Genomic DNA, 11370 nt, shown 5'->3' with positions numbered 1-11370 from the left:
ATACACACCCCTCGACCCTCGTTTACTCAGACACACATTATTACAACTCAGTTATTACTAGGAATCGAACCTGAATATATGGCATTTTAGAAACGGGCCTGCTACACTTACAAGTCTCCAGCCCACAAATATTTCACATGCGCACTGAATTATATTGAATGGAGCGTAACATTCACGCGCTCCACTCAAACGGTTACGCTTCGCGTAAACCGCCCCTTAATGGCAGACTCTTCCACTTCTTCCACTTTTCAAAGCCATTCAGAAAAAAAGCAAACGTTCTATTTTCGAGCATCATTCGATACTAAAGATATACAACTCGTCGCTAAGATTCGAAAATTCCATCAACACAACATAGAACTCTCGATCAAGAATCTCCAGAGAAAACAAAGCTATAATATTCAAGGTACGTTACATTACCATTCCCGTATATTTTTCACATTTCGAAATTGAAGAACTAGGTTTTACTGTTCTTCTACGTTGTTGTACGTTTTACTATTCTTCTTGCTCTACGTCTCATTTTATAGTTTATCATGTTCTACTTGTTCTAGGTTTTAATGTTATTCTTGGTTCTATGTTACACTGTTCTTCTTAGTTCTTCTAGGTGTTACTGTTCTTGTTGTTCTAGTTCTTCTGGTAACTGATTTTTTGGGGTATATTCCGTAGTTTGGTGGGTGTATATGAGGTAATTTGTTGGGTGTATATAGCACAAATTGTTGGGTGTATATTTCTGAACTGATATACTGTAATAGTCAGCAGTTGCAACTGTTCTTATATTTGCTTATCCATGGGTGTATATTGCTTGACCTTGTATATTGATGCAAGTTTGAGTGATATCTGACTGATATATATGGGTGTATCTGAATCATATCTATGGGTGTATCTGACTCATATATATGGGTGTATCTTGCTGATATCTATGTGTGTATTTTTCATTTCAGAAAAAATGGCAGCGAGAAACCAAGCTAGAAAAAATATAAGAACAAATATATGTCTTAGATGAAATCAGTTTTATATAATAGAAATCAGTTTTATATAATTTTATTCTTGTTTACAGCAAACCAAAGACCTTAAGTGTGCAACACATTTGTTAAGTGATAAATTCAGAAACATGAGTGAGGAGAAGAAAACGATTGTGAGGGATTTGGGATTCGGTGGCTTGATGCACATCCCACCACAAAGGGTGCATCACCAAGTGTTAAGGGAGCTGGCTAACAACTTCAAATTAGGGGAGAACAGACTGGAAACCGGATACGGTTCTTTTAAAATAACACAAAAAAAATAGGTGATGCGCTTGGCATCAACGCAACAGGTAACTCGCTAAAAATATAGCTGTATATTAACTGATGCTTGGGTGTATTTTAGTTGATGCTTGGGTGTATTTGAACTGATTTTCATACTATCTTGTTTTCCTTTTTATAGGAGATCTATTTCCTCAGAAAGTCAATTATAAGAAACTTTCTGAAGATGACAAAGAAATTTTTAGAAGATTCCAGGGTAAGACCCTCAAAGGTCTTACAGATGAGATGATGGATATTGGCGTTGGTAACGAAGAGGATCACCTAACGTTCAAGAGAATTTTCATCCTCTATATACAGATGGCGTTCCTTTTACCAACGACAATAAACAAAATCTCGCCTGTGCACCTGGCCCCAATTTTTGAGATGGACACCATAACAGAGCGAAACTGGGGAGGGCATGTTTTGAGTTTTATCGTCAAGGGCATAACCGACTACAAGGAGAAAAAGAAAAAGGCAATTGATGACTGCCTCTTTGCCCAGATGATAATTTACTTTCATCTTTCTAAAAATAAAGGCAAGAAGAGGGCTGAAAGACTGCCAAAACCCTGGATTGCCAACTGGAGTAAGGAGCAGTTGGACGAAAGAATGACGACGGAAAGAGAGAAAAATATGGTAAGTGAACATAATATGTTGGGTGTATTTTGTTTACCTGAATGCTGCCAACTAAAATATCTAATGTTTCAGGGGATTGTAAAGATGGCGCAAACAAGAGAGAAAATGAAAAAAATAGAGAAAAAAAAAAAACAAGAAATAAAAAAAACAAAAAAAAGGAAGGCAAGTTCAACATCATCTTCGGAGAAAGAAACAACTGATAGTGACAGTTCTACCTCTGAGTCTGAGACTCAAGAAGACTCAGAGAATTCACCAAGAAAACAACCCAGCAAAAAGGGGAAAATTAAGTACCATACTTGGGTGTATTTTCTTTATCGAGTTGGGTGTATTTTGTGGAACCATTTGGGTGTATTTTGTTTATGAAGTTGGGTGTATGTTGTTTATTAAGTTGGTTGTATATTGTCCATTCAGTTGGTTGTATCTTGTGCATTCATTTGGGTGTATTTTATATCTTTAGTATGTTCTAAATAATGATTGTTTGCCTTCCAGAATGGACTCCAAAAAAAGAAAGAAGAGTCAAGAGGATTCAGATTCTGAATCAACTGATTCTAAATAATGTTCTTTTGGCTTCGTTATCAAGATTTTGTGTATTAACTGAAGTGTCTCTTATTAACTTATAGAAGCGAAGAATCATCACCGGTGAAGAAGCAAAAAAAAAGAAAAAGACACAAAGAACACCAAAAAAGTAAGCACTTCTTTGGATAATATTCTGTGATAAAATTAATTTTTTATTTCTGATTCATACTTGTTTTTTCCACCGAGAACACAATCCAAAAAGAAAAAGGTTGTTGTTGAACATTCATCTCCTGAAGAAGAACAATCCTATGATAGGTACAATACTTCGTAAGCTATATTACCGTCTATCATCATAATTATTTTTGTTAACATCTTCTTTTATGAATGTAGTGACAGATATGAAATAGGAAGTGAAGATCTAGATGAATTGTTAAGGGAAAACAATGAAAAATCTGCTGCAGAGAGGTATGTCTTGTTGGGGTGTATATTTCAGATTTTAGTGTTTTTTCTTTGCTAATAATTGTTTCTTGTTTCGCAGGGAGAAGGAAGCTGACCTGCGATCGACAGAAGGTCGCTATGTCTCCTCTGAAACGTAAAAAGCATTATTTAATAAAATCTTGTTATCATGATTTACCTGTATCATATTTTGTCTGAATAACATGAAATCTGTTTAGAATACCGGACGTGAACTTGGGAAGTGATGATCCTTCCTCTCAAGGACACACAGAACAAAGTAGTGTAAACAGGCCGGCAGAGAGCATGTAATTTCTCTTTCAAATAACGTTACTTTTGTTCTTTTATTACCTTCTACTTCTAATTCTGTATATATTTTTTTTTTTAGAAAAAAAGCCCTTTATTATTTTATTCGAGAAAAAAAAGGCAGGAAAAAAAAGAAAAAACTGCAAGTATGTAAGTTCTCAAAAAATAAAGCCTGTCTTTCTTTTGAATTGTTCGGGTATATTTTTTGACTTTCTTTGGGTGTATTTTAGGTTGAGTCTGGTTCTAGAGTCAGCCAGTGAGCCGGCTGATTCGAATATAATGGTTGTGAGGGAAGAGACACCGTCGGAAGGGCTTGCAATGTGAGTTTTTCAAGAATATTTCAACCTTATAACCTTATTATTTTCAAAGGCGTTGTTAACCTTTCATTTTTCTTCTTGTTTAGAGTTCCGATTCAAGTTTTTGTGCTAGTGTCCCAAACAACCACTGTGCCAGAATTTGAAGAAACACCTGAGACAGATTTTGAACGAACCCTTCTGCTACAAATTGAAGGAACTATAAAAACGTAAGAAATAGTATTGGGTGTATATTTGTTTAAAGTTTGGGTGTATATTGGGTTACAGTTCGGGTGTATATTTGGTTACAGTTTGGGTGTATATTGTTCCTGAATAGTTTTTTTATGCCATGATTAATTTTGTGTAACTGTGCAGCACTCCTGAACCCCGCCCCCAACAACTTGAAGAAACCACACCCACGCTTCCCACAGCTCCATCTAAAATGTAAGTTCATCAGAGTAAAATCAATCTTTGCTTATCATCCGTATATTATTACTCTTATAATACGTTATACATGATCACGCAGTTATCCAGCCGCAGAAGACGCTGCTGCGCTGATGATGATGGCACGGACAGCATCATATGTTCCTAAAACAGATCTAATGCCATCATTCAGCCTTGGCTTGACTGATTCAAGCCAAGAAGAAGCAGCAACGCAGGAGGGAGCGTCAACGCAGGAGGCAGACAGGGCAAAAACTCCAGAAACTGCAAATTTGCTAGAATAATTAGAGGATTTGGTACAAAAAATAGCAAGCAGTGTGGCGAAAGAAGAAAGTAAAAGTCCACAAATTCAAAAGGAGACTGGTGGAAAAAGTTCTGGGAAGTTTGAAACTCCTGCAGGAATAAATCAGAATACGGGTAATATGAAAGAGAAGTGCTACATCTGGGCGACGCGAGTGAAGACATACGCAGATGGAAAAACTAACGAGTTTGACAACGTGTGCACTCTGATTGCCCAAGATAAATACATATTGTCTAGAATGCACCTTGCATCGCTCGAGGCAGGAAGTTATATAGAAGCTGAGGTAATATTAAAATAACATTAATGTTTTTACACCAAAGTTAACTGCATTGTTTATTAATGTAAATTGATTTCGGCATATATTTCTAGATTGTATCTGCCATGTGCCTCATCCTCAACCAGAAAAATGATAAAAGGTTTCGAGAACAAGTATACTGTCTCCCCCCTGATATTGTGGTAAGTGTTACTTTTACGATTTTTGGGTGTATTTTCTGTATTCCTTAGGGTGTGTATTCTCTGATCAACTGGGTCTATTTTTGTATTCATTTGGGTGTATTTTTTACGTTCAATTGGGTGTAAGTTGTGTAGTCATTTGGGTGTATTTTAGTTGATGCTTGGGTGTATTTGAACTGATTTTCATACTATGTTGTTTTCCTTTTTGTAGGAGATCTATTTCCTCAGAAAGTCGATTATAAGAAACTTTCTGAGGATGACAAAGAAATTTTTAGAAGATTCCAGGGTAAGACCCTCAAAAGTCTTACAGATGAGATGATGGATATTGGCGTTGGTAAAAAAGAGGATTGCCTAATGTTCAAGAGGATTTTCATCCTCTATATACAGATGGCGTTCCTTTTACCAACGACAATAAACAAAATCTTACCTGTGCACCTGGCCCCAATTTTTGAGATGGACACCATAACAGAGCGAAACTGGGGAGGGCATGTTTTGAGTTTTATCGTCAAGGGCATAATCGACTACAAGGAGAAAAAGAAAAAGGCAATTGATGGCTGCCTCTTTGCCCTGATGATAATTTACTTTCATCTTTCTAGAATTAAAGGCAAGAAGAGGGCTGAAAGACCGCCAAAATCCTGGATTGCCAACTGGAGTAAGGAGCAGTTGGACGAAAGAATGACGGCGGAAAGAGAGAAAAATATGGTAAGTGAACATAATATGTTGGGTGTATTTTATTTACCTGAATGCTGCTAACTAAGATATCTAATGTTTCAGGGGATTGTAAAGATGGCGCAAACAAGAGAGAAAATGAAAAAAATAGAGAAAAAAGAAAAAAAAAAACAAGAAATCAAGAAAAACAAAAAAAAGGAAGGCAAGTTCAACATCGTCTTCGGAGAAAGAAACAACTGATAGTGACAGTTCTACCTCTGAGTCTGAGACTCAAGAAGACTCAGAAGATTCACCAAGAAAATAACCCAGCAAAAAGAGGAAAAAGTAAGTACCATACTTGGGTGTATTTTCTTTATCGAGTTGGGTGTATTTTGTGGAACCATTTGGGTGTATTTTGTTTATGAAGTTGGGTGTATGTTGTTTATTAAGTTGGGTGTATTTCGTTTGTTGTGTTGGGTGTATATTGTCCATTCAGTTGGTTGTATCTTGTGCATTCATTTGGGTGTATTTTATATCTTTAGTATGTTCTAAATAATGATTGTTTGCCTTCCAGAATGGACTCCAAAAAAAGAAAGAAGAGTCAAGAGGATTCTGATTCAGAATCTGAATCAACTGATGAGTAATGTTCTGAAATTATTACTCCTTTCTTTTGGCTTAATTATCAAGATCTCATGCATTAACTGAAGTGTCTCTTATTAACTTATAGAAGCGAAGAATCATCACCGGTGAAGAAGCAAAAAAAAAAAAAGAAAAAGACACAAAGAACACGAAAAAAGTAAGCACTTCTTTGGATAATATTATGTGATAAAATTAATTTTTTATTTCTGATTCATACTTGTTTTTTCTACCCAGAACACAATCCAAAAAGAAAAAGGTTGTTGTTGAGCATTCATCTCCTGAAGAAGATCAATCCTATGATAGGTACAGTACTTCGTAAGCTATATTACCGTCTATCATCCTAATTATTTTTGTTAACATCTTCTTTTATGAATGTAGTGACATATATGAAATAGGAAGTGAAGATCTAGATGAATTGTTAAGGGAAAACAATGAAAAATCTGCTGCAGAGGGGTATGTCTTGTTGGGGTGTATATTTCAGATTTTAGTGTGTTTTCTTTGCTAATAATTGTTTCTTGTTTCGCAGGGAGAAGGAAGCTGACTTGCGATCGACAGAAGGTCGCTATGTCTCCTCTGAAACGTAAGAAGCATTATTTAATAAAATCTTGTTATCATGATTTACCTGTATCATATTTTGTCTGAATAACATGAAATCTGTTTAGAATACCGGACGTGAACTTGGGAAGTGATGATCCTTCCTCTCAAGGACACACAGAACAAAGTAGTGTAAACAGGCCGGTAGAGAGCATATAATTTCTCTTTCAAATAACCGTTACTTTTGTTCTTTTATTACCTTCTACTTCTAATTTTGTATATATATTTTTTTAGAAAAAAAGCCCTTTATTATTTTATTCGAGAAAAAAAAGGCAGGAAAAAAAAAGCAAAAACTGCAAGTATGTAAGTTCTCAAAAAACAAAGCCTGTCTTTCTTTTGAATTGTTCGGGTTTATTTTTTGACTTTCTTTGGGTGTATTTTAGGTTGAGTTTGGTTCAAGAGTCAGCCAGTGAGCCGGCTGATTCGAATATGGTAATTTGTTTCAGGTATAATTTGAGTCACACAGAACAAAGGGCTTTTTTTTCTAAAAAAAAATATATACATAATTAGAAGTAGAAGGTAATAAAAGAACAAAAGTAACAGTTATTTGAAAGAGAAATTACATGCTCTCTGCCGGCCTGTTTACACTACTTTGTTCTGTGTGTCCTTGAGAGGAAGGATCATCACTTCCCAAGTTCACGTCCGGTATTCTAAATAGATTTCACGTTATTCAGACAAAATATGATACAGGTAAATCATGATAACAAGATTTTATTAAATAATGCTTCTTACGTTTCAGAGGAGACATAGCGACCTTCTGTCGATCGCAGGTCAGCTTCCTTCTCCCTGCAAAACAAGAAACAATTATTAGCAAAGAAAACACACTAAAATCTGAAATATACACCCCAAAAAGACATACCCCTCTGCAGCAGATTTTTCATTGTTTTCCCTTAACAATTCATCTAGATTTTCACTTCCTATTTCATATCTCTCACTACATTCATAAAAGAAGATGTTAACAAAAATAATTATGATGATAGACGGTAATATAGCTTACGAAGTACTGTACCCATCATAGGATTGATCTTCTTCAGGAGATGAATGCTCAACAACAACCTTTTTCTTTTTGGATTGTGTTCTGGGTGGAAAAAACAAGTATGAATCAGAAATAAAAAATTAATTTTATCACAGAATATTATCCAAAGAAGTGCTTACTTTTTTGGTGTTCTTTGTGTCTTTTTCTTTTTTTTTTTTTGCTTCTTCACCGGTGATGATTCTTCACTTCTATAAGTTAATAAGAGACACTTCAGTTAATACACAAAATCTTGATAATTAAGCCAAAAGAAAGGAGTGATAATTTCAGAAAATTACTCATAAGTTGATTCAGATTCTGAATCAGAATCCTCATCCTCTTGACTCTTCTTCCTTATTTTGGAGTCCATTCTGGAAGGCAAACAATCATTATTTAGAACATACTAAAGATATAAAATACACCCAAATGAATGCACATGATACAACCAACTGAATGGACAATATACAACCAACTTAATAAACAACATACACCCAACTTGATAAATAAAATACACCCAAATGGTTCCACAAAATACACCCAACTCGATAAGGAAAATAAACCCAAGTATGGTACTTACTTTTTTCCTTTTTTGCTGGATTGTTTTCTTGGTGAATCCTCTGAGTCTTCTTGAGTCTCAGACTCAGAGGTAGAACTGTCACTATCAGTTGTTTCTTGCTCCGAAGACGATGTTGAACTTGCCTTCCTTTTTTGTTTTTTTTATTTCTTGTTTTTTTTCTTTTTTCTCTATTTTTTTCATTTTCTCTCTTGTTTGCGCCATCTTTACAATCCCCTGAAACATTAGAAATTTTAGTTAGCAGCATTCAGGTAAATAAAATACACCCAACATATTATGTTCACTTACCAAAATTTCCTCTCTGTCCGCCGTCATTCTTTCGTCCAACTGCTCCTTACTCTAGTTGGCAATCCAGGGTTTTGGCGGTCTTTCAGCCCTCTTCTTGCCTTTATTTTTAGAAAGATGAAAATAAATTATCATCAGGGCAAAGAGGCAGCCATCGATTGCCTTTTTCTTTTTCTCCTTGTAGTCGGTTATACCCTTGACGATAAAACTCAAAACATGCCCTCCCCAGTTTCTCTCTGTTATGGTGTCCATCTCAAAAATTGGGGCCAGGTGCATAGGCGAGATTTTGTTTATTGTCGTTGGTAAAAGGAATGCCATCTGTATATAGAGGATGAAAATCCTCTTGAACATTAGGCGATCCTGTTCGTTACCAACGCCAATATCCATCATCTCATCTGTAAGACTTTTGAGGGTCTTACCCTGGAATCTTCTAAAAATTCCTTTGTCATCCTCAGAAAGTTCCTTATATTTGACTTTCTGAGGAAATAGATCTCCTACAAAAAGGAAAACAACAAAGTATGAATATCAGTTCAAATACACCCAAGCATCAACTAAATTACACCCAAGCGTCAGTTAATATACACCTATAATCTTTAGCGAGTTACCTGTTGCGTTGATGCCAAGCGCATCACCTATTCTTTTTGGTGTTATTTTAAAAGAACCGTATCCAGTTTTCAGTCTATTCTTCCCTAATTTGAAGTTGTTAGCCAGCTCCCTTAACACTTGGTGATGCACCCTTAGTGGTGGGATGTGCATCAAGCCACCGAATCCCAAATCCCTCACAATCGTTTTCTTCTCCTCACTCATGTTTCTGAATTTATCACTTATCAAATGTGTTGCACACTTAAGGTCTTTTGTTTGCTGTAAACAAAAATAAAATTATAGTCAGATATGTTTCTATTATATAAAGCTGATTTCATCTAAGACATATATTTGTTCTTACATTTCTTCCAGGTTGGTTTCTCGCTGCCATTTTTTCTGAAATGAAAAATACACCCAAAATTATTAGTAAGATACACCCATATATATGAGTCAGATACACCCATAGATATCAGTAAGATACACCCATAGATATGATTCAGATACACCCATATATATCAGTAAGATATCACTCAAACATGCATCAATATACAAGGTCAAGCAATATACACCCATGGACAAGCAAATATAAGAACAGTTGCAACTGCTGACTATTATAGTATATCAGTTTAGAAAAATATACCCAACAATTTGTGCCATATACACCCAACAAATTACCTCATATACACTCACCAAACTACGGAATATACCCCCAAAAATTAGTTACCAGAAGAACTAGAACAACAAGAACAGTAACACCTAGAAGAACTAAGAAGAATAGTGTAACATAGAATCAAGAATAACAGTAAAACCTAGAACAAGTAGAACATCCTAAACTGTAAAATGAAACGTAGAGCAAGAAGAACAGTAAAACGTAAAACAACGTAGAAGAACAGTAAAACCTAGTTCTTCAATTTCGAAATGTGGAAAATATACAGGAATGGTAATGTAACGTACCTTGAGTATGATAGCTTTGTTTTCTCTGGAGATTCTTGATCGAGAGTTCTATGTTTTGTTGATGGAATTTTCAAATATTAGCGACGAGTTGTATATTTTCAGTATCGAATGATGCTCGAAAATGGAACGTTTGCTTTTTCTCTGAATGGCTTTGAGAAGTGGAAGAAGTGGAAGAGTCTGCCATTAAGGGGGCGGTTTACGCGAAGCGTAACCGTTTGAGTGGAGCCCGTGAATGTTACGCCCCATTCAATGCTCTTCTCTGCGCGTGTGGATTGTTTGTGGGCTGGGGGCTTGGATAAGTTGTAAGGCCTTTTTGCTTGTATGCGTAGCAGGCCCGAGAAACGGGCCTGCTACACATATAAGCAATAAGGCCTTACAAGTGATACAATCCCCCAGCCCACAAACATTTCACACGCGCACTGAATTATATTGAATGGAGCATAACATTCACGCGCTCCACTCATACGGTTACGCTTCGCGTAAACCGCCCCTTAATGTCAGACTCTTCCACTTCTTCCACTTCTCAAAACCATTCAGAGAAAAAGCAAACGTTCCATTTTCGAGCATCATTCGATACTGAAGATATACAACTCATCGCTAAGATTCGAAAATTCCATCAACACAACATAGAACTCTCGATCAAGAATCTCCAGAGAAAACAAAGCTATAATAATCAAGGTACGTTACATTACCATTCCTGTATATTTTCCACATTTCGAAATTGAAAAACTAGGTTTTACTGTTCTTCTACGTTGTTGTACGTTTTACTATTCTTCTTGCTCTACGTCTCATTTTACAGTTTATCATGTTCTACTTGTTCTAGGTTTTAATGTTATTCTTGGTTCTATGTTACACTATTCTTCTTAGTTCTTCTAGGTGTTACTGTTCTTGTTGTTCTAGTTTTTTTGGTAACTGATTTTTGGGGGTATATTCCGTAGTTTGGTGGGTGTATATGAGGTAATTTGTTGGGTGTATATGGCACAAATTGTTGGGTGTATGTTTCTGAACTAATATACTGTAATAGTCAGCAGTTGCAACTGTTCTTATATTTGCTTGTCCATGGGTGTATATTGCTTGACCTTGTATATTGATACAAGTTTGAGTGATATCTGACTGATATATATGAGTGTATCTGAATCATATCTATGGGTGTATCTGACTCATATCTATGGGTGTATCTTACTGATATCTATGGGTGTATCTGACTCATATATATGGGTGTATCTTGCTGATATCTATGTGTGTATTTTTCATTTCAGAAAAAATGGCAGCGAGAAACCAAGCTAGAAAAAATGTAAGAATAAATATATGTCTTAGATAAAATCAGTTTTATATAATAGAAATCAGTTTTATATAATTTTATTCTTGTTTACAGCAAACCAAAGACCTTAAGTGTGCAACACATTTGT

General features: G+C 35.6%; 1 protein-coding gene and 1 long non-coding RNA gene across 3 annotated transcripts; one reads left to right on the top strand and one right to left on the bottom strand.

Moving 5' to 3' along the window:
- Nucleotides 1109-3811, top strand: LOC110265373. Its single transcript, XM_021108344.1, has 7 exons — nt 1109-1253; nt 1813-1910; nt 2927-3018; nt 3101-3187; nt 3416-3505; nt 3589-3708; nt 3790-3811. Exons 1-7 carry the CDS (start codon nt 1109-1111, stop codon nt 3809-3811), a joined length of 654 nt encoding a protein of 217 aa, XP_020964003.1.
- LOC110266085 lies at nt 7118-8200 on the bottom strand. Of its 2 annotated transcripts, none has more exons than XR_002353015.1 (5): nt 8144-8200; nt 7564-7632; nt 7414-7488; nt 7287-7340; nt 7118-7204 (listed from the first exon to the last, which is right to left on the bottom strand). It is a non-coding gene; the product is annotated as an uncharacterized LOC110266085 (long non-coding RNA). The 2 variants fall into 2 exon arrangements; XR_002353016.1 differs by lacking the exon at nt 8144-8200 and adding an exon at nt 7710-7772.

The sequence above is a fragment of the Arachis ipaensis genome, chromosome B08 (assembly GCF_000816755.2).
Source record: "Arachis ipaensis cultivar K30076 chromosome B08, Araip1.1, whole genome shotgun sequence".
Lineage (NCBI taxonomy): Eukaryota > Viridiplantae > Streptophyta > Magnoliopsida > Fabales > Fabaceae > Arachis > Arachis ipaensis.
The sequence above is the reverse complement of the archived record's forward strand: the minus strand, read 5'-3'. Positions and strand labels throughout refer to the sequence as shown.